The sequence below is a fragment of the Solanum pennellii genome, chromosome 9 (assembly GCF_001406875.1).
Source record: "Solanum pennellii chromosome 9, SPENNV200".
In the NCBI taxonomy this organism is placed as follows: domain Eukaryota; kingdom Viridiplantae; phylum Streptophyta; class Magnoliopsida; order Solanales; family Solanaceae; genus Solanum; species Solanum pennellii.
Genome location: NC_028645.1, coordinates 171,435 through 195,673, shown reverse-complemented (window position 1 = coordinate 195,673; position 24,239 = coordinate 171,435). Strand labels below are relative to the sequence as shown.

At 31.0% G+C, this 24,239-nt stretch overlaps 4 protein-coding genes and 1 long non-coding RNA gene across 5 annotated transcripts in view; 3 read left to right on the top strand and 2 right to left on the bottom strand.

The window, feature by feature from the left end:
* The window catches only part of LOC107029663, a 6,024-nt gene extending 3,999 nt beyond the window's left edge, over positions 1-2,025 (bottom strand). The window contains exon 1 of the long non-coding RNA XR_001458044.2: positions 1,921-2,025. This is a non-coding gene — a long non-coding RNA (uncharacterized LOC107029663). The remainder of the gene's footprint in view (positions 1-1,920) is intronic.
* Positions 2,026-4,854: 2,829 nt separating this feature from the next.
* Positions 4,855-8,786, top strand: LOC107031321 (vacuolar cation/proton exchanger 3). The gene is made up of 11 exons (XM_015232646.2): positions 4,855-5,231; positions 5,745-5,812; positions 5,932-5,960; positions 6,322-6,518; positions 6,618-6,836; positions 7,037-7,165; positions 7,280-7,396; positions 7,501-7,554; positions 7,854-7,970; positions 8,183-8,273; positions 8,447-8,786. The coding sequence occupies exons 1-11, from the start codon at positions 4,938-4,940 to the stop codon at positions 8,500-8,502; spliced, it is 1,371 nt and encodes a 456-aa protein (XP_015088132.1). The 5' UTR covers positions 4,855-4,937; the 3' UTR covers positions 8,503-8,786.
* Positions 8,787-10,443: 1,657 nt separating this feature from the next.
* Positions 10,444-15,833, top strand: LOC107031678 (probable envelope ADP,ATP carrier protein, chloroplastic). Its single transcript, XM_015233123.2, has 10 exons — positions 10,444-10,870; positions 12,426-12,482; positions 13,179-13,241; positions 13,339-13,395; positions 13,481-13,564; positions 13,902-13,970; positions 14,040-14,152; positions 14,249-14,418; positions 15,179-15,257; positions 15,477-15,833. The coding sequence occupies exons 1-10, from the start codon at positions 10,523-10,525 to the stop codon at positions 15,577-15,579; spliced, it is 1,143 nt and encodes a 380-aa protein (XP_015088609.1). The 5' UTR covers positions 10,444-10,522; the 3' UTR covers positions 15,580-15,833.
* Positions 15,834-16,101: 268 nt separating this feature from the next.
* On the bottom strand, positions 16,102-16,959 carry LOC107029882 (tobamovirus multiplication protein 1-like). The gene has a single exon (XM_015231326.1). The coding sequence runs from the start codon at positions 16,957-16,959 to the stop codon at positions 16,102-16,104; it is 858 nt and encodes a 285-aa protein (XP_015086812.1).
* A 1,938-nt stretch (positions 16,960-18,897) lies between these two features.
* LOC107029380 (protein root UVB sensitive 5) lies at positions 18,898-24,176 on the top strand. Its single transcript, XM_015230779.2, has 15 exons — positions 18,898-19,175; positions 19,312-19,371; positions 19,990-20,141; positions 20,318-20,418; positions 20,733-20,791; positions 20,974-21,020; positions 21,103-21,181; positions 21,263-21,335; positions 21,507-21,596; positions 22,343-22,402; positions 22,553-22,666; positions 23,047-23,107; positions 23,183-23,301; positions 23,419-23,517; positions 23,598-24,176. The coding sequence occupies exons 1-15, from the start codon at positions 19,018-19,020 to the stop codon at positions 23,820-23,822; spliced, it is 1,497 nt and encodes a 498-aa protein (XP_015086265.1). The 5' UTR covers positions 18,898-19,017; the 3' UTR covers positions 23,823-24,176.
* The last annotated feature ends 63 nt before the right edge of the window (positions 24,177-24,239 follow it).

Genomic DNA, 24,239 nt, shown 5'->3' with positions numbered 1-24,239 from the left:
ATATATATATATATATATATATATATATATATATATTGTGTTACGTTATATCGTATTATTTTAATGATCATATGACATAATTGGATAGATTGTATTAGTTTATGTCGTTACATAAGTGATAAACTTACAAGAAAAATAGGGCATATCATAAAAATGTAGGGTAAAGTATAAAATAGAATTAAGATATAATAAATAAAGATAATGACAAAAAAATATTAAGGTAACAACGCAATTACATCAAATTGTTATATATAATGGTACTTTTTGTCGTTACCTAATGTTAGACTTGAACAATATGACATAATAAAATTTGAGTATAAAAGAATAAGATGATATTAGTAAGGCGTTATAGCTCTTAAACTAGTCACTAAATTTTACTTAGATGCTCAAATTATAGTTTGTTCTAATTAAGCCTTTAACGACAACAAGATTGAGATTTTATGACCTATAGAGGTTAATGTGCATAATTAGGTGATACATATATTCTTTAATTTAAAAAACTATCACAAGATTAAAGAATATTTTGATATATGTTATAGACGAATAACACTCAAAAAGTAATACTACTAATTACTTTTTTAAATTTTATATCAAATTAAAATCAGATAAGTAAATTAAAATAAAAGAAGTATATTGCTATGGGGTGGGGGGATTATATCTTCATCCATTGTCTTATATTCTTTAAAAATTAAAAATTAAAACTTATCCTCCAAATATTGTAGGCCTTCAAATATAAAACTAGAAATAAGATATAATCATAGCATCTTAATGAATATCTCCAAGACTCCAGCTTATCTTTATTTGTTATGTTATATATGTATATATATATAAAACTTGTCTACTAATTTAGCTGTGAAATGAACACACACTATTTGTGGGTGAAATGATTGATTGTGGATTAACTTGTCTTTACCCCTCCAAGACAATAAAGGAAATTTCCTAAGAACCAAAGCTTGGGTATGGAGATCATGGTGGAATAATGATTTTAGTTATATACTTTAAAGTGTCTTTTGGTATATGGGCGGAGCCACTTTAAGCGAAGGATAGTCTAATCGTCAAAAATTATTTGGTGTATATGAGTATATATGACAATTGAAAAGAATATTTACATATTATTCGCCAATTTCTGGCTTCAACTACTGATGTGATAGAGTGTATAAAAATAGTGTTCATTAATTAAGTAATGTGGACATTAGAATGTTTGTTATACTAGTTATGATGAGACTATATTCGGTGTTTAATTTGGTTTATTAAAAATTACATATGTCGCATAATTCCAAGTATTAGTAGTAAACAAGCTAATGCATGCATTATTTTTTCAGACAACATATCTTCCATAAAGACGATGGAAAAGATGTGAAATTTTTAAAAAAATTATTATGTCTTTAACCATGTTAATACAAGCATTGAACACGACAATATCATGATTTCCTAGTCATGCATTAATAAAACGTAATACAAATATCATGATTTTCTAGTCATGTATTAATAAAACGTAACACAAATATCGCAAAAGAAACAAGGCTAGAACTATTTTACTTTTAATTTTTTTTGTATTAATATATTGATTCGATCCACCTATTATATTGAACCTTTGATAGTAAAACGTTAATGTTAATTGAATAGGACATTATATTGTAACGCAAAAGACACTACAACGTTATAATATAATACATATACAATTTGTTAATGAATACAAAGTGAAGGTAAAAAGCTACGTGTTACTTGAATATTCCAAAAAATTATATCGTATTCGTGTTGAATTCTCAAAATTTTACATAACTAATAATTATTTTTTGAAAAATCTGAGAAAAAATATCATCTACATTAAAAAATCTAGAGTTTTATGAAATTGGAAGTTTAGAATATTTATGGAATGAAGTTGACAATTAGAGAGACCTACCAAAGGGTATATTATACCTGGAAAATAAAATATTGAAAACATCTGATGCTCCATGTAATTTGATTCTCAATTTCTGATATGTAATGTAATTATTTAGCAAAAGCTGTCAAGTTCTGTCTGTGTTTTGTGCATATATATACATATATGCATGAAAATAGTTGGACAATAACAATTTTAGGATGCGTTAAAAAAGGAAAATGCTCAAACATCTTATCGAATTTTGAAAAAATGATTATTTATGTCATTCATTTAAAATTTGATTCAATTATTTGTTTTTGTTTGAAAAAAAGTTGATTCATGTCATTATTTGTTAACTGAAATGATATACATGAGTCAAATTTTAAACGAATGACATATATGCATGAGCTTTTTTTCTCACAGTTAACAAATATTTTAATTAATAATGTGGCTGAATTATATTGACCATGTGTAAAAAACAATTTTACAAAATCGAAAAAAATTTTCGAATAACAAATAATGACATGAATGTGTCTTTTTCAACGAAAATGACATAAAAAGACCAAACTTTAAACGGCTGACATAGATAAAAAAAATTCTCAAAATTTGATGTTACATTTGAGTCTTTTCCCTAATAATTTATGTGACCTTACATATATGTTTCATTCATGCTACTAGTTTTTGACGGCCAAATTTTATGATTTTCCGATATCATTACTAAAAACCAAAAAAAAATTATCAAATATTTTACCAAATTTTAAGAAAAGATTCATATATGCCATGTCATAGCTATAAAAGTAGGTCGATTTAATTTTGGTTTGTGAAACTTTAATATGAGCTCACGTGAAAAAATAATTTCACAAAATCATTAAAGTTAATCGTTAAAAAATAGAACGAATGGATCATTTTTATAACGACAATGATATGGTTGAGTCTAACTATTCACGAATGATATAAATGAACCTTTTATCAAAGTTTGATGATGTATATTTGATTTTTTTTACCAGTTTAATATTAGTGACTTAAATATATAACAAAAGGTCATATAAAAAAATTAATTTTACAAAATCATTGAATCTGACCGTTAAAAGATAATAAAATAAATGAACATTTTCTATTACAACGATACTATTAAGACCAACTATTAATAAATGACATAAATAAGTCATTTTTCAAAATTTATTAACTCTTAAAATATATATATTATAATAAACTCGTCCTAAAAACATTTGCAAAGAAACTATCTATTAAACACCATAAAAAAATAAAATATATTTCAAAACACTTATTTCTCTATCACAAATTTGACTAGCATGGTGTTAACAATAGGTATAAGTGTCTGAAAGCTCTTCTTAAAAACATCTCCACCACCTAAAAAATTATGGATTAGGTCGTATTTAATAACTTTGATTAAATATTTTTTATATTAAAAAATTATTAATTTAAAAATTAAATAATTAATAAAAATCTTGAATCTATATACTTCAAATTCTAGCTTATTTTCAACTTGAAATAACATTGTTTTAGCCACTAATATTATTTTATGAAGTTGGAGTCAAAGGATATCAGATTATTCAATTTTTATTTTTTATTTGTGACGTTCAAAGATCTCTATCATCTTTTGTAAAACAAAACGCAATGCAAGGTAATTAAAATTTTTACATGATGTAATACAAACAATTCAATCACAAAATTTAAAATAAAAAAACATGATGGGCATAGAAAAATTAATCACTAGAAAATAATCAGATCAACATATGAAAGAATTAAGACATGGAGGACATTATTATAATCAAATAAAAGTGGTCCATATAGGCAATGATTGAGCTTTTAGTCGAAGAAAATATTCCATAAATTTATAGTATATTCATAGAGAGATTAAGATGTGATCTCTCGCATCGACAAATATGTTATAAACGATTTCNATTTCAGGGTCTCAAAATGTTATTTTTATTTTTGGGGTAAACATTTACTCATTCTAAGTGCTTACACACTAAATTAATAAATATATGACATAGGTTGAGATATACCGAATTATTACTAAATCATAATTAATTAATGTATATTTGTACTTTATTTAATTAATTAACTATGATAGTTACATTGGTTGATTTAAACACTTGGAGGAAGGCTTTACTAATATATTTTATAATAACAAAAACTCTTTAAGAGTTCTTATTTAACTTAATCAAAACACCTTCAACAACTATTTTTTTTTCCACCTCTCTCTCTCTCTCTCTCTATATATATATATATATATATATATAAATGAGAAAATGTTTCAATTTAATTTATTTCTAAAGTATTTGATTCATTTAATATTTTCCCTTCGTGAACCTTTTGGTCTAAATTTTTTATTGTTATCTTTATTTTAAAATACGTCCCTCCACAAATAACTATCCAGATTGATATGACAAGTGTCACACTAAAACGACGTAGACAAACAAAAGATTTAAACTTACTCTAAACTATCAAATTAAATTATACATATATGATGTAAAACAACATGAATCATACCCCTAAATAATTCAAAAGGCTCAAATACATCCCAATATTTAAAAGTTTCATAAATGGTAATATAACTATAATGTTTTACCATCTCGTTACTTTGGATCATGTGTCTAAGTTACATTCTAAAAGCTAGCTCAAAGAGATGAAGATGGTCCGAGCCTTATAAAGAGTCTATCCATCTCATTAACCATCTGTTATATCCTGTATTCAGATTAGCAAAATCCAACACCACCGATGTTGAACTTTTACTATACTTAAACACACAAAAGGTGAAAGTTTAGATAACTAATCAAATGAGTTACTAAAATTTCCATTTCTAGAAATTAAAGCTCTTTCTATATAAAATTTTCCGATCTGAATTCAAATTTAATCGAGCCTCAATATTATAAAATATCAAATACCTTACAAATGAGAAACAAAATATGAAACTTCTTGGAAATTTCTTGCATGTGACAAATTACTATATATATCCTATGCCATCCCCATATTCATACAAGATGAGAGTTATCTCAATATAAAACCAAAATAAGTTATTTTCCAAAAAAAAAAAGGACAAAACAAAAGAATGGCTTCATCATCACCAGCAGCAGAAACATGGCTGTTAGAAAATGGAAATATTAAGCCTTTAAGCAAAGAGATGAGACATGGGCATGGTCGTAGCCATGGACGAACGGCTCACAACGTATCGTCTTCGTCTCTTAGGAAAAAGTCTGATCTAACCCTTGTAAGGAAAGTACCTTGTGCCATTGTTAGAGATGTTCTTGCTAATATTCAAGAGGTCATTTTGGGAACTAAGCTTTTTGTGCTCTTCATTGCCATACCTATTGCCATTATTGCTCATTACAAAAACTTTGGAAGAGTAAGTTCTCTTTAATTTACATTCAATTGTGTGATTATTTCGATGGTTGCACAATTTAATATGGTATTAGAGTGGACAGGAGGTTGTTTTGAATAAAATGAAATGAATATTTATGCGTTTAGGTTAATTTTAAAACGAATCAGATACACGCGTGAGGAGAAATAGTGGAGTAAAAAATTTTCCACTAAGTAAGCTCAAACTAATAAAGAAATATTATACAAAAAAAATTAAAGGGATTCAACTCAACGTTTACTTTCTATGCATATAAATTAATTTAAATCTTCTATTATATACTACGTGATGGAAATTTGAATGAATCCCGCCATGCATTAATTGAATACATAATATAATTTAAAAGTGTTATTTTATTTAACAACATAATTTGTTTTCTTTTTCTTTTTTTGAATAACTAAAAGATCCGTTGAAAGATGGGAATCTGAGAATATTTTTTTGTGATTTCTTGATTAATTTATTTTATAATACTGACATTTTATTTTTCTATAATTATATCAGTCATGGGTTTTTGGATTGAGTTTACTTGGACTTACTCCATTGGCTGAACGTGTCAGCTTTTTGACAGAGTAAGTTAAATTGTTTTTTGTATGGTATAATTTGATTATTAAAATTATTTATGAGTCGATTTGAATTGATTATTACTAAATCACCTATTATTAACATTTTTGATTGATTTGAATTGTAGGCAAATAGCTTTTTTTACTGGTCCAACAGGTACTTCCCCATTTATTTAGTTTTTAATCTTGTCTTGGCTTTTTTTTTAATCCACAATACAGAAATAAGTTACCTTTTCTGTATATAATAAAATACTAACATAAAAGTAAAGATCCACAACTAACGTTAGGAAATAAATTAATATCAGTAGAAAAATATTCAATATAATATTTTATTAATATATTAGAATTTTTCGACGAAGAATATCGAGTATAGGAGATTCCTTTGTTTTTTTCGAATCAATAAACAATACAACAACAACCTCTAGCTAGTTTAATGTTACTTGACATATAAATTAGTTTGTTTTTTTTAAAAAAAAAAGATTCTAATTATTGTTTGTTTAATTTGTTGTATTAATCAGTTGGAGGGCTCCTAAATGCAACATGTGGAAATGCCACTGAACTTATAATAGCAATATTTGCTTTAATCGAACATAAAGTGGATGTTGTAAAATATTCACTCTTGGGATCTATTCTTTCGAATCTTCTTTTGGTTCTTGGCACTTCACTCTTTTGTGGTGGTATTGCAAATATATCAAAGGAACAAAAATATGATAGAGTAAGTAATTTAGTTATTTATTTTATAACATAGTGAAATTTCAACTGTGTCACGTAAATTGTAAATTGAGACGTTTGATTTTTTGTGTGATTAAAACAGAAACAAGCAGATGTGAACTCTCTACTTTTATTATTGGGACTATTATGTCATGTGTTGCCTTTGATGTTTCGTTATGCTGGAGTTGGAGAATCAGCAGCAATAACAGCACAAGCAACATTGAATCTATCAAGAGTTAGCTGCATTGTTATGCTTCTTGCTTATTTTGGTTATCTTGTGTTCCAATTGTGGACTCACCGACAACTTTTTGACGCACAAGCAGTAAGTGTCCATCATGTTTTATTGTGAAATTTAAAAAAAAAGAAGTAATTTTTTTCATTTCCATAATGATTTTTTAAAAATTTATGAGTCCCTCTGATACTTATATCTTAATTAGGAATCGTGTGATTTAACGATTCTGATAAAAAAATATTTATAATCATATCAAAGTATATAAGCTAAATTCTTTCGAAATTAATCAGGAAGAAAATGAAGGTGATGATATGGAAGATGAAGAAGCAGTGCTTAGTTTTTGGAGTGCATTTGCATGGTTGGTTGGAATGACTATTCTTATTGCTCTATTATCTGAATATGTTGTTGGTACCATTGAGGTCAGTTTTTTTCTTTTTATATATATAATTTTTAAATATATGTAAAATAGGAGGGATTTTTTTTTTAATTAAATAAAGTCTTGACAATTTTTTTTTAAAATTTAAATTAAATAGGCAGCATCAAATTCTTGGGGAATTTCAGTGAGTTTCATCAGTGTTATTTTATTACCAATTGTTGGAAATGCTGCTGAACATGCTGGGGCTATAATTTTTGCTTTCAAGAACAAGTTGGTATGTACAATTTCTAATAATTAAATCAGCAAATTTTTATTTTTTTTTTATAATAATAATAAGAGAACTTATAGTAAAGGGATTTTTAATTTTGGATAATGCAGGACATTTCTTTGGGAGTTGCCTTAGGTTCAGCAACACAAATTGCCATGTTTGTGGTAAGTAACTTACTCAAGTTATTTCGAGTTTAATTTTTATACGTCATGTATACATTCATTTAAATATATACTCAAATATTGAGTAAATAGAAAATAGCTAATTTGTAATTGCAACACATGATAAATAAGACAGATTACTTGTTACAACATGTTAAATTATATACCGATAGTAATTTACTTTTTTTTTTAATACAATGTAATATGTTTCTTCATTTCTATTTGTTTTAAATTAAGTAATTGTTATATTTTTCATTTTTTTAAACTGATAGTAATTATCTTTTTTTTTTTTAATTATTCAGGTTCCCTTGTGTGTGATTGTATCATGGATTATTGGTGTGAGAATGGATCTTGATTTTAGTCTTCTTGAGACAGGCTCCCTTGCTTTGGCAATAATTGTCACAGCTTTCACTCTACAGGTAATTTTAGGTCACAATATATATTTTAACATAGAGCATTTTAGAATTAATAAAAATCGTAATGAAAATAGTATTCGAGTGACTCTTCGTATTAAATCGATTTGAGAATGCTTTACCCCCTTGAAATAATATTCTTGACGTGAATACAAAATTTTATCATATTTAACGTGAATATAGATTTAATCGATACTTACAATTAATTAATATTGCAGGATGGAACATCTCACTATATTAAAGGATTAGTCCTCTTGCTTTGTTACATTGTCATTGGTGCATGTTTTTTCGTATCCAACATACCACAAAGTAAGCTCTCCGTCTAATTTTACTATACTTATGGTGCAATTTAACCTACTATAATTTAAATAATCGAAGGAACAATAGAAAATATATAACTGATAATTTCATTATAGTTCGAGAGTAATTAAACATCGCCAAAAAAAATATATCACTAATTTATTTTTTCTGTTTTTGTATAGAGCAACCAAATGGTGTCAATTTGGGCTCATCAAGTGAAGGAATCATGAGAGTTTGATGATCATCCTAATCAAAAAATGGATGCATATTTTATTCTTTGATTGGGAATATAATTGGGTTTAATTGAATCATATCATTATAAGAGTTGAATGTATTATTTCAATTTTGTGTGTTACTAAATGGTATGATTGAATTATGATCATATATAAGTCAATGGTGTTTATATATGTGTTTATTCCATAGTTGCTGAGAGTTCCTTGTAATAGCAACTGGTTGTAAGAGTTTTACTTTTATTTACAGTTTTTTCAAAAGAATAAATGAATATTTCCATTAATGTATGTATATGTTTGCGGTTCAATTCAAATTTTACACGATATAATTATTGTTATAAATATTGAGAGTTTATTTATAGATTTATGTCACGTACAATTGTTCAGCTTTAATGTCCAATGGATTGGCATATGATGCAACTCTCGAAGACTATAAAATCCTTGCAATTAACCTGAATGATGGAGTCGGAATTTCCACAATTCATGTGTCCAACTTGAACTGAGTTAGGTTTCTTCCTTTTATATGTCGACTATCTATGAATGACCAGGATCGAAATGCCAATCGACGAGATGAGCCTATGAAAAATTTCAAGTTCAAACTATGATGACTGACATCCTCACTTACGCAACAAAATTGAGTTGATGGAGTAGCCAGTGCCCTTGAGTTATTCTCTTCGATATAGTCTTCTCTCATCGTTAAAGGCGCCGCAAGGCACTCGACTAGAATAAGTTGATGTTAGGCATGCTAATTGAATATAAGATCTATTAAAACTAAATAAATAATTATTCTATAATAAATACTATATTTAAACATATTGTCAATAGTATATGTCCCAACACCTCCTCTCGATTGAGAAGAAATACTCTCTTATAACCAATCACAAATTAAATAAAAAAAATGTCAAATTCAATTTTTAATGAGTAAAATTCAAAATCTCTTATAAAAAATAACATAAAAAAATTACAAAATCAAATCTTTTCTCACTCATTGATCCCAAATTTTTTTTGTTATAAATAAGTGAAGAGACAGACACGTTTATAATTATTTTTTTAAAAATGATTTGATCTTGAAAGATCTATGAGCTTGAATATAGTGGGCACTCACTATGTAACAAGAATAAACAACTTTATTGCACATTTGATGAATAAATACTCACTTTACCTAGAATCATTTATTTATTTTAATTAATAAATGTAAATAAAATATAGTTTTGGGATGAGTTGGAAGATTCTTATTCAGGATCGACTTAGTTTTCTTTGAATTTTTAATTCTTAGTTTAGTAAATTTTCATTTGCCTCAATCATAAACACACTTCATATTTGCATGTTGAAGATAGCACAAATAACTTGTATTTTAATTTGTTTGATTATTTTTTTCAAAAAATTAAGAGGTTGTTTGGTAGCTAATTAGTAATATGTGGGTACTAGTTGGATGTATATGGTTCGATTTGGATCGATTATTGGTTCAAATCAAAATCAAATTAATTTATTACGTTTTTAAATTTTCTAAAATCAAATCAAATTAAACAAAACAGTTAACTTGAGTTATCATTACACGAATAAAGTGATTCAACTAAGAGAAAATATAACTATTTAATGTGACGTAGGGTAGATAACAAATAAAATATTATATTTTGATGGACTTGGTCTTTAGGGTTTTAATAGTTAGACTAAAATTTAAGTATTAGGCTTGAGATGATGATAACGTTTAAAGTTGAATCAATTCGAATTTGATCAATTTTTAAAGTTAAATTAGATTATATTTCTTTAATATTTTAAATAAGAAATTTAGATATTAAAAAACTAAACGAAAAATATGAATATTCATTGTAAATTTTTAAAAGAAAAAATACATTTTAGCTTTTATAATTTGACTGTAAGAAAAAAAATGAGAGACAATTAAAAGCAAATGAAGCAAGTAATATATATATATATAGAAACAAAAATAAACCCAAAGTTTCCTTTCTAAAACCCCTCTTATCTTGTTGACAACAGAGGAAGAAAAAGCTTCATTCCTCTGTATCTACCATGAGGAAGAACCGACCCGTTTTGGTATCCATGGACATTCCGGCTCTTGAATTGTCCAACACCAGTAGTCAATCTTACCCATCACAACCATGGAAGAACAAATTTGTCGGTTCTGCTAGTTTTTCTAAAGAAATTGGGTGTAATTTTGGTTGTATTTCGTTATCGGAGAATTTGGATGAAAAAGCCTTTAAAGGATTTCATCCTACAACAACTCAGCTTTTAAAGCACCCTTTGGCCATGGTTGCTTTGATTCCTAGAGAAGCTGCATTGTTTGCTGCAGGTGCTATTGCTGGTGCCGCTGCAAAATCTGTTACTGCACCTCTTGACCGTATCAAGCTCCTCATGCAGGTTCTTTTAGGAAACCCCTTTATGTAATTGTACATTCATTTCATTATGTTTGCCTTGTTTTGACTTGACGTGGTGTTTAGAAGTATCAAAATTCCGTTTTAATCTTGAATCTTGTGGTGTTAAACACATTGGGTGTAAAATTGAAATTAAAGAGTTTGTTGAAATAAGAAAGAATTTCAGACAAATAAATTGAAAATGGAGGGAGTAATTGTTTTGGGTGTTTTTATGTATCATATTGCTGCTGTTTCCTTGGATGATTGAATTTGCTCAGTTGAACTTCAGGCTTAAGTTGTTGATAAGGTTTGTTTATATCAGGATTGGAATTTTAGTGTTTTGTTTGTTCAACTGAAGAAAATATTTTCCATACAGAATCATTTTATACACTTTTTGAAGTAAATAAATGGGTCCCGGACAAAGTGGAGAGTATATCCCCGAGGGCTTTGATTCAAAAATAAAGAAAGTATAGCATGGATTGTGTGGCAAGAACAAGTTTGAATCTTGGCAAGTGAAACAAGAAAAATAAGACTGGATGAAGTGACAATAGATATAGAGGATTCTTATGGATTTAATGGTGCTTTCTAAGTAGTAGACTGTAACAAAATGACTAAATTGAACTACAGTAACTAAGAGTGGAATACAAAATGACATTGGAGCATATTTGGTTAGTGGACTGGATGAAATGTATGAGTTATGGCCAGATAAGTCATCCACTTATAACAATAATGACTTAGTTGCGGCTAAGTGCGATGGCACTTCAATTCACATGAATTCTGTCTGGTATTACTGGCGTTTGCAAATGTTTGCGTTATTTTTTCATAGTTTTGAAGGATGGCTAGTTTGCCGAATTACTCTTTCAAGGCTTTATAACCTTTAAACTTCTGTGATTTCTGAAATGGTAGCCAAAAAGGCCACATCCTTTGTTGGAGTACTTTCAGTCAACTTCTACACTTGCCATCTTATGCTATATTCCTGAATGTGTAGCTTAAAATCCCAAAATAGCTTATTTGTCCAGTCTTTCACGTCTCTGGAAGAGGTAGAGAATGGGTTTACATTCAGCTGCAATGTGGTTATGCTATTGACCTGTTAACATTAAAAGGAACAATGTGCATATTACTGCAGATTTTGCTGTATATGGGGAGGAGAAAGAATGACTTGCCTGATAAATATCGGTGCAAGAATGATTTTTGGGGTTACTCCTCTTCGTCTCACCACTCTTCTGGTGTGAGCTCTGTTTGAGAATAACAAAAGTTTCTGTGTTGGAACTTGACATACTGCAGCATCCTTTCTCACTAGCAGTTGCATAGCCAATATGGAAATCTTAAGCTCATACTTGTATTCATATACATTGCCTCAATTTTGTACTTTGCACTTGCTATTATCTTCAGATGATGACACCTTTTCTTGTTAAAATCCTTCATACGCCCATCGATTCAGGTTACTCATATGGTGACTCTATGGCATTCTGAGTTTGAAATGCATTTTGTCTTTAACCACAACCACTTTCATATTTTCTATTTTGCGCTTATTTCTTCCTTATTTTCGTGTTGGTTGCAAGACACATGGACTAAGAGCTGGGCAAGAAGCTGCAAAGAAAGGAATCGGATTCATTGAGGTATTGTATTGCTGTGTTGCTTATTGTTACTTTCTGAGATATACAACATAGACAAGCTATGTTATTGAGTTTCCAGAAGTCTGGTGTTTCCTATTCTCTGTAGTTTATATTGTACAGAGTTTTAGCTATGATGATTGATCCGAAAGAATAAAGTAGTGATCTGCTGTATCATAGTTAGGAACTATTTTACTGGGAAAGACGAAGGCTCTCCCCTACAGTCTTCACTTGAGGGTAGAAATCCAGTCAACTTGTCAGTCAGCATTCATAACTGACATCTACCACCGACTAAAAAAATGTAGAATTTGGTGTATGCCTCATTTTTCCGTGGATGATGAATATATAAATCTAATAGAAGAAGACTTTCTGCCTATTTATTTTATTTTATTACTTCTTTTTACTTGGTTATAAACCTTTCAATCTCTCTGTAATGTTATATGTTGTGAAGCAATTGAGTCCCTCAGCGGTTAAAAAGTTCAAAAGACTACATTGAGTTCCTAAGGGTCCTAGTAATGGGTTTATCAGCTAAATGGGCTCTCCTTTTGGGTTATCCTAGTTAGTATATAGCCATTATGGTATTTTTTTCTTCTATTTCTTTTGTGCAAACCTCCCATAGGGTGATAATTCCCACTCATAGACGCCATCATTGGGTCATATGATTCTCAGTTTTTGATATATGCCTGAAATTGGATTGTGCAGGCATTTGCATTGATTGGGAAGGAGGAAGGTATCAAAGGATATTGGAAAGGAAACCTTCCACAGGTATTTACACCATTTTCCCAGAGTCACATTTCTAGTGGATTCTTGGTGATTGCTTTTTTTTAGACATCAAGTTGATTATGTTCTTTTAATGGTTTAGGTGATACGGATCATACCTTATAGTGCGGTGCAGTTATTTGCTTATGAAACGTACAAGGTAATGAAACATCTTTGGAGAAAACTTTAACACTGGTTTGATTGTTTGGCTAGAATGAAGTTGATCTGACAATTTCTATTTACAGAAACTTTTTCAAGGAAAGGATGGGGAGCTTTCTGTCATTGGAAGACTAGCAGCAGGTGCTTGTGCTGGCATGACTTCTACTTTTGTAAGTTTGCATTATGTGAACACCAAATAGTTTTTCTAAATTGTCCATTTGGCATATCATTTTTGCAATTATGTTTGCACAAGTGAAATAGACCTGGCAGAAACTTAGTGCTTATTGTCATCACAGTAATGTTACTGATCTGAGCACTGTTGTTTGCTTTATAAGATTTATTCGAAACCTTCCATTTGATCTCTTTTTCTTCCTCCCTTCCCCTGCAGGAATGGGAATGAGGGGCCATCAGTATCTCAATTATTCATTTGCCTGCTCTTCTTTGTGTTGTTATTTACTCTCTTTTTCATCTGTCTTCAAGACGGTTAACTTGTTTATTTTATGTCAGGTAACCTACCCACTCGATGTTCTCAGGTTGAGATTAGCAGTAGACCCTGGATATAAAACGATGAGTGAGGTAAGAATCGGATAACTCAGAATTTGTGACGCCAGGACATATCTGAATCATTATGTCAATTATTTACAGGTTGCTTTAAACATGCTGAAAGAGGAAGGCTTTGCATCCTTTTATAATGGTCTCGGGCCCTCGCTCATTGGAATAGCTCCATATATTGCTGTGAACTTTTGTGTTTTTGACTTGTGAGCCTATTGTCTTTTAAAGATCCTTTTTATATATCATCTGAAGACAGAGTCCTGGTGTTACTGTAACCTAAATGATACTTCTCTGAATGTCAGGGTGAAAAAAGCTTTGCCAGAAAAGTATCAGAAACGAACTGAAGCCACTCTGGCTACCGGTTTGATTTCAGCAACTATTGCCACTCTATTGTGCTATCCATTGGACACGGTGAGAAGGCAAATGCAAATGAAGGGTACACCTTATATGACAATTTTTGATGCCTTCCCAGGTAAAGAATTCTAAAAGATCGTCAATATTTGTATATCTTTTTGTAACTAGATATGGAATTTGTCAAACTATGTTTGTCTTCCTTTCACTGATGAGTCCACAGAAGCAGCTGACAAATATCTACCAGAGTTAGATATAACAGATCAGTTTTCTCTTAAGCTCTACTCAACATAGGTCATAATAAATGGGATGAGCGAGAAAAAGGAAATAGCTTTATGTATGAGCAGCTTTAACACAAACAGTTTTCCACTTTCTGATGTATCTGTGCTTCAAATCCTCAAGGGTAAAGTATCAAGAAGCATAAATTGTCAAAAATTTGATGACATTTTGATTTCAAGATGTCAATTCTTCAAACTTGTTAACTTTAAACTTCATTTGTTTGGGGAAAAACAAACATTTAAAATTCAGTGACAGATTGATTGTATTGTGCTTTTTGAAGTCCATGTTTAACAAGCTTGAGAGGGGATTGCCTCCAGGGTTTGGTATACTGGTAAGAGTGTAACATGTTATGTGTGAATAGGCAGCTCGTCACAGGTTCGAACCCTGTGGCAAACAAAAACCTGGTATTTAAGTGGAGAATGGTGGAGGGGCGGACCCATTATGTGTCATGTTTGGAACCGTGTATGACTGACTCTCAGGGATTAATTAGTTATCAAAATAGAAAAAATAACTTGAGAGGGGATCTGAGTTACTCTGAACTGAGAAAATGTTCAACCTAATACACTTTGTAATTTTGTTTAAGTCACCCTTTTCTATTGCAGGTATAGTGGCCCGTGATGGTATAGTTGGATTGTACAGGGGTTTTGTTCCCAATGCACTGAAAACTCTCCCTAATAGCAGGTGCAGTTTTCTCATTCCTATTGCCTTTTTACGGGTCTCTCTTCACTTGGACTATCATATGTGTTGCAAAATAAAAAACGATGACTTTCTTTCTTCTCGATGTTCTCCAAGGGAACCATAGAAGGGATTACTATTGTTACCATGTACAGTGATGATTGCTAATATTTAACATTCTTACCTAACATATGATTCTTTGTTTGTCTTCATTTTCTGGTACAGCATTAGGCTTACTACTTTTGACACTGTGAAGCGTTTGCTAGCAAGAAGTGAGGAAGAGTTCCAGAAAATTATAGAGGAAAACCGCAGGCAAAAGGCAGAATAATTCCCAAGTAGATCTGATTCCATGGAGATAATTGATCTCGTCATTTTGAAGCATTGGTTCGACGAGCAAGAAACTTAGCTTCCAGTAATTACCTAGAGCTTCATTTTGTAAAACCAGGTTTAGTTGCCAGAATAGTTAGGTTGGCTTCCTTGTGAACAACAATATCTCTGTCATTTTAGAGCTCATTTGAATGTATAATAATTACTTGATTCATTTCTGTATTTGAAGCAATTTGCAGTCTCCTTTAAATCCTTCTTTTATTTTCACATTGTAATCAATTAGTCAAAGTTCAAACATAAGAACAAAATTGATGCGAGATCAGATGGAATTGTGGTGTTTAAATGCAAATAAATTCTGATATCAATACTCTTTATAAGAAAATGGAACATAAATTAGTTTTCTAAGTATAGAAAAAACAATTTTTCAATCAATAACTTAAGTTCCTCAAAAGTACATCACACAACTTGTCTATTTATCATTTAGCTCATGAGAAGTGAGAATCGTACTATCACCATTACTCCACTAAATGATTTGATGGTATTGTGCACATACTCTTCTTCGAGGCAATTTTTGCAGAATGTATATGAAAAGAGCTGATGGAAGAATCTCTACGACCATATAATATATCATTTTCAACACAGGATGATCCAAATCACGATGAAAACAAGATAACACAGCCACAAAACATCTAATAGAGAAACACGTGAAACATAGACTACTCACATATCCATGCTCAATAAGCTTCTTTTTTCCACCTCTCCATTCATCACAATATCGCCGTACCGTGATAAATAATCTCCCACCATAGATTAAAACGCCCAAAATTGCAATAAACGGTATGACTGCTACAAATATCTTCCTAATGAACAACAATTTCACTAGTACTACGGTGTAACTAGTACTCATCCCGATACAAATCCATATACAACCCAGAATCAAGTATATCACACAATTTATCAAAATATACCAAAATTTGAGCTTACTCGTTGGAAAACTTCGAATTTTGTAATACACATCAGCCCAAAACCACACAAGGTGTGTGAATGTTGTAAAGAAAACCAACCCTTGTAGGTCCAAAATCGCGCGATTCATAAGCACGTTTGAACGTAACATAAAAAAATTGTTATGTAAACCAAAAACGATTGCACCAACACCATTCGCAACAAAATTCATCATATGAAACACTTTTTGTGTTGACCAACCATATAAAGGTATCCTTATATGGATCCTTATCACTTGAATTAGTGCGATAAACGAAACAAGAGAATACAAAGCACAAAGAGTGAAGAAAATTCCATGTTGCCATTGAATGGACTTGTTGATATCGTACCACCAATTGGTAACACTAATGGGGAACGATTCAAGTAGTAAACTCATCATTAATTTCCACCAATTGATGATATCAAGTAGTAAATTCATCATTAATTTTAATTTTTGGTGTTAACAATGTGGAGATTGGTACGTAGGGTTTAGTTTATATAAAGGTTTGCGCAAACGTAACGGTCAATTTCAACTTGAAAAAGATTTATAAAATTTAGTTCTAATGTTAAAAGGATTTATCATGTGTGCTCTTTTTTAAAAAGCCAAATTATTTGCGGGCTCTATATAAAATATTTATGGCATAAAAATTTAATTTATACAACTTGAATTAAACTATTTACATAATTCTTTGTATTAGTTTGTTAGGAAATTTATTGTATAATTTTAAATTTCAAACGATATAATATAAAAAATTATTTTAAAATTTTTAATGCCAAGTTTTTGTAATGATAAAAAATATGACATGTATAATATTATACATTTCAAATAATTCACATTTATTACAAATGTCAAAAGTAATATTTGTTATGAGAAAAAAGTAATATACTAGCATTAGAAGACTACTAATAACAATATTTGAGTATTTTTTTACTTATTTGACTCCTCGCCAAACAACACAACTTGTTTCCAATTCTTTTTTGGATTTAAAAATTATGTAAAACAAACTCTTTTTTTTTTGCAAGCGTATCACTAAGCATGCATGAAGTACAATACGGGTTCGGACTCTCTTGTGTCCGCCCGTTTACATTTCAATAGAGTTGCGTATGTGTCAGTCGAGCATTCCGATTTTATGTACTATTAACTTTTTTTGAATACGCTAAATTAATAAGATATTTTTTATCGATGATATATAGATTGTCCACTACTCAAGGCAAGAAAGGCAGAATCTTTTCTACCTCATTGCACAAAAAGAGACTGAGATGACAAAGTGGATGCGTGCGCCAATTGACTTCCTCCAACGATTTAATTTTTTATTTAATCAGTAAGAAAATTCTTAAATATATGACTTTTTCAATAATTTTTATTAGCGCAAAAAGATATAATGTAACTTTACATAATACTCATAAAATAAAAATATTAGTAACTAACATGAAAAGAACTATATAAATTACAGTATAAATAAAAAATAAAGACAATAGTATGAATTAAAGGCTCAAAACAAAGATTGTAACCAATAAGGTACATATATGATTATTCAAGCTTAAGTCATATGTGATATTTATTAAAGTTATTTGCATGCATAATTTACTTAAATACTATAGCTAGGAGTTTTATCTATCAAACTCGTTTGTGTAATCGTTTTTAAAAATCTAGGGTTCGTGGTTTGTGAATATTCCATCTCCTTAGTACAACACCCTAGTAAATATGCATTTAAGTTCTAATTTTTAGTTGTTGTGTGGTTTATATGAGTATATTCTATTGCTTAAATTGCTTTGTTTGATATGATAAAATTTTGAAATAATAATTTTTCCTTATAAAGGAGAATGAAAACATTCTAAAAGAGCACAAATAGATAATTAAATTTGTATAAAAATTGAATAACTAGACAAATAAGTCCTACGTAACATAATACATGCAGGACACCACGTAGGATACAAATGAATATGTAAGATGCCATACCGGAGTTATGATACGTGCACCTATTTATTCAACTTCATACAAATTTAACTGTCTCATTGTATACTTTCTAAGTTAGAGGACATAAATATAATATAAAACCTAAGTAAATAACATATTTATGTATTTGCCTAATAAAATATCATCCTTAATTAAAAGTATATAAACTTTTATCACTCTATTTCTTCATATCCTAACACTTCTTTAATCAACAACTAAATAATTAAAGCACATTTATATATCGATAAAATCATAATAATTATTTTAGTTTCTGGAAACAAAAAATCAAATTAAAATAATAATTCAAAACATTTTAACATTTTCTAAAATTCTATTTATTAATCGATTCGATTTTTGAACACGCTAAGCTCAATTTTAGTGACAAACGAAATCTTTGATACTCACTTCGGGGGTTCAATGGAGAAAAAATGTCCAACTTAGATTAGATAGAGAAAAAAACAAGTCTTTTGCCATTTTCACTCAAAAGCTCAAAGAGTGGCAATGGCGTTTTCTCTGCAATTCAACAACCCTATCTCAACTTTTTCATGTTCCAACCTTTCTAATGGTACTAGAACTCCACCCTTTAAATTCTTGTGTACTTCTTCTCCACAATCTGATTCTTCCAATAGCAAAGAAGAAGCTATTCAAGACTCATCTTGGTATATGTAAATTTTATTCTTTTGATTTTCTTTCAAACTCAGATTGGTAATAAAGCTCCAAGCTTGAATGGGTTTGGGGGTTTGTTGATAATGGTGCATATTTGTAGACTAATCATCACTATCTTCTTAATTAAAGGGAAAATGATAAAGGGTATGTGGTTCTGGTGGAGAAATACAGGAATGGAACTTTGAAAAGGTATATCTTTTAACTCTTTTTTCGACATTTTGCTTCATTAGTTAAGATTACTGATTGAATGCTACCTATTAAACAAATGTGCTGATTGAATGATGGTCGAATGTGGAGATTACTTGGGACTGATTTAAAGTGAAATAGAATCTCGTGGAGTATTGGTGTGTAGTTGGGAATTGGTTGATAGGATATGGGGGCCATTTGGCTTTTTGCTCAAGATTATTTCCTGATGTTACTAGTGTTGATTCTACTGATAGCGGGTGTAGTTGTGGTTGCTTAAATAATTCCTTGCTGCTTTTGTTGTTTGAGTATGTAATCAAGAATGAATAGTCAGAGGTGGATCCACGATGTAAACATGATGAGTTCGACCTTAAGGTTTTTAGCTCTGAACTCACTGCACCATTAGAAAAAATTATGATTTTTGTCTCATAAAACTAATATCTATTAAAACTTTAGTAGTTTCACATATATGCCTACACTCTTGTGTCAAAAGTAAAAAATTTCAGCCGGTAGTTGGAACACTACATCCGCCTATGTGAATAGCACTTCATCTTTGCAAAGTGACATGAATACTTATTGGTCTCTCAACTGTTTGACCATGTTAATATTGGTTTCTATGGATAGGTATGTTATAGACAATGACTCTGAAATGAAAATGTTTCTTGAGGAGCATGTACCCACGACTAGTAGATCCCAAGATCTTGATATCTCTGGCATGGAGTTATCTTGGCTCCCTAAGGTTATCAAGGATTTTGTGTTACCATCAGGTTTCCCAGGTAACAAACATCATATTGTTTGTTTCCATTTTCTTCTTCTCTTTCTTATTTCCTTTTTCACTATATTTCTAGTTTTTGTATTCCTACATGCTAAGCGCCTGTTTGACCATTTATATTTTTTGTTATGAAGGGGACATAGGTGTTCTTTAGATGTCTTATATGAACTATCGTTGCAGATACAGTTTCAGATGATTATTTGGACTACATGTTGCTTCAGTTCCCAACCAATGTAACTGGATGGATCTGTCACACGCTGGTGACTTCAAGTCTCTTAAAGGCATGTCAATCTTATTCAGGCCGTTAGTTCCACTTGGGTATGTTAAAATGCTTGTAAAACCTGCAACTGCTTGCCAGGATTGTGACCTTCTAAATGGAAATCATTGACAAACTACTGAAACAGAGTCTTATATAGTTACTTAATTAACTTACAAATCGTTCGGTCTCATGTATATTTGTGAATCATGTTATTACACTCTGTCCAAGTTATATTGGGCTTAGGAGTTGCTAACATATTTTATGATAGTTGGATCCATGCCCACGTGCTTTCAGTTTGATTCGGACTCATCCTGTACTGATTGATATTAACATCAGGCGGTTGGAGTGGGCTCTTTTTCCGGAACTTCCGCAGCTGCTTCAGCTGCTGCCATCAGGTACTGTTCATTTTTATCAGCTTTTTATCTCACGCAGTGTGGCCTTGACTTTAAGGAATTCAATATTTGTCTCATATGTTATTATAATTCATGCTGATTGCTACTCGAAAACTTGGATAGCATTGTGCTTTTAAGTTCATAGCATGCACTATAGTTTAGTGGCTGTCCTATTGTTTTTGCAGATGGGTTTCAAAGGATGGAATTGGTGCCCTTGGACGCTTTTTCATTGGTCTGGTAGTTTAAAATAAGTATAAGAACAGAGTTAAGGACCTGTCTGATTAAAATTGTTAGTAAAGGCTGATGTCTTCCAGGTGGACGGTTTGGCAATCTTTTTGATGATGATCCTAAACAATGGCGCATGTATGCAGATTTCATTGGTAGTGCAGGAAGGTATCACAAATATTTGTCTTTCTTGGGTACATCAAAGTTTATTGGTTTTCGTGAACTGATGACGTTGATTTCTTTTTGCAGTATATTTGATCTCTGTACCCCTCTCTATCCATATTATTTCCTACCTTTAGCTTCTCTTGGAAATCTTGCCAAGGTATTTAGCTAACAAAATATATAGTTAGTCTTCATGCATCCCTAGGAAATGATTCCATAAGCAATACACTTTGTGTAGAAGTTCTCTATAAATCTGATGTATATCTTTCTTTTCGAGTTGTATACTAAGTCAATTTTTTGATGTTTCTCAAGTGTTTGTATTTTTAAGTAGGCTGTAGCAAGGGGGCTAAAGGACCCTTCATTCCGGGTTATACAAAACCACTTTGCTATCGCTGGAAATTTGGGAGACGTAGCAGCAAAGGTATTACTTGAATATTTCTGCCATAGATCAGATCTAGTGAACTGGACTTGCGGAGTTTGATATTAGCATGATGTTTGAATTCAATAGCACAGTTGTTATATGCTGCTATGCTTTCCTTTTTTTTTTTATATCTGCAGTGGCTGAGCTTTTGTGGTGAATCAAGAAATTTTATCAATAAATATAGTTATAGTAACTATAGCTTTTCAGCTCCGTAAATGTGTTAATTTGTAAGTTCCGTATTCTTTATCCCTCGGTGCTTTCTTCAATAGGGTGGCCGATGTGTAGTTTCATTGAATGCTCCAATTTACAAGTTTGTGCATGTATTTGGTATTCCGTAAGATTATTAATGGTTTCAAGCTCGGATAAAGGAAGGTCGTGGTAGTTTGATGACCAGTGTAAAAATAATCTAACTATAAGTTCTGGTTAGAGATCTGTGTCTCCCTAAATGATTTATTCTGAACTTAAGAGAAACTGTTATTGATAATTTTTCTAGTATTGGAAGGACATAGCCCTAATTATTGATATTATAATTATTATGCTGAACTTAAGAGAAAGTGTTATTGATAATTTTTCTGGTATTGGAATGACATAGCCCTAATTATTGATATTATAATTATTTGAGTGAAAGGTAAAATAACCGGGATACTTCAGGTGTGTTTTGACCTTTCACTCTCTCAATTCTTTTGTTTGATCATTTTATGGATTTCTCCTTGTAACATTTCCGGATAACCTAATAATGATGACAGGAGGAAGTCTGGGAAGTAGCAGCTGAGCTGCTAGGTCTTTCTCTCGGCATACTAGCTTTGGTATGACATATATTTGTTTATATGGTTTCAATCTAGGTCCGTCACATCAAATGATAATTTTCTAAGGGTCCTCAACCAATATAATTAATCCTCATCTTTTCCATAATAACAGATGTATATCTTACTTTTTCTTCTGAAAATGTACCGCAGGATACACCTGGTATCTCAAAGTCTTATCCTACATTGGCATTAACATGGTTAAGTGTGCGGATCCTACATCTTTGGTTTCGCTATCAGTCTCTTTCAGTTCTGCAATTCAACACGGTGAGACTTTATTCTTAGTTATCAGTATACCGAATAGCCATTTGACTTGCCACAAAATGTTTTTGGCACTACTATCAAGTAATATTTAAAATTTCTTTAACACTTTGCCTTCTCTTCATCATCTTTTTTTTTTCTCGACCCTGGTCCCTGAGCATAAGTTAATAGCAAGAGATAAATCATCTATCTAATAGACCAGAACAGGGGTCCCCATTGTCTGATATATTGGTTCTCTCAGATTTCTGAAAGTTTTTCCTTCTTCAGATATAGGAAACAGCTAAGCGAGGACAACAAACGATAATGAAACAAGGATTTTGAATTAAGCAACAATCTTCTGAATTTTCCTTGGCTTGTTGACTTCTGGTTACTGTGCTTTTGTGCAGATAAATCTCAAACGGGCTCGCATATTAGTGAACTCTCATGTTTTACACTGTACAGTCCCAGGTAAAATCAGTCTTGCTTTCTCTGAAATCTTCAACTCTATACAGTAAGTCAGGCCTGTTACTCCATGTGGACCAGGAATCAATGAAAGCAATAGGATGGAGAGCATCTTATTGTGGGAAAGATTCTTAAGGCCACAAATTATTTTTGAGATATCTTTGGAGGAGATGATCAATGCGGGCAAATACAGATCCAAGGTATAGCCTTCTTTGTCCCAAACGATATCAGAGAACTTTTGGATTCGTACAACGATTTAAAGAAATCATAATTGTGACAGTATTCTTGAAAGGTGATGTTTGATTCATTGTTTGCAGCAAATCAAGAAACTCATTCATATGTACAAGGAGGAAAACTATTTTCTTGTATTAAATCAACAGAAGGAAGCGGATTTTCAGGTCTTTGTATCATTCAAGGTATGCACTAATTATAATCTAGTTAAGACAGAACTCTCACTTCACTGGCAATGCTTACGTCTCTTCTCACTTCCCGGCAGGAAGGAGCCTCAAGCCTATCCGTTTTTCGAAGTATATGGCAAACCTATTGGCTATATCAAAACTGGGGCTGGTCAGATAATATCTTTGATCGACTTGAACAGAGCTTGGTCGAATTGAGAGATAGATTTCCTGATCTATTACAACAACTAAGTGATGCTGGATGGGATACAAATAATTTAAGTTTAAAGGTCCCAAAAGAAATGTCGATCAACGAGCTGAGTTAATTGAGTTTCATCCACTACAACAGTAAACCTACTGTTAAAGTTAAGTAACACAAGCAAGAAAGATTTGAATGGTTCTACGGCTAAAAAGTTGAGGACTGAGGAGAGATGATGTACAACATGTCCCATTAGGGGCACTGGTTTATGGAACAGTTGATTGGAAAAGGTTAGAGATAAACATAAATACAAGCTGATTTGGTGACATCGACAGTTGCCCCATTTGCAAGAGGAGAGTGGCGGTTATTTGCCATTTTACATTGAGAATTATGTCCGTAGCTTTGTTGCAACTAATCAACTTAGTTCAGGCTCAGTGAAGTGATAATTTGGTGGCATCAAAGTTTTTCTTTTTCACCATCACATATATATTTTCAATGGTCAGTTAAATTGTTATTAATAATAAATAAATATTATTGGGAAATA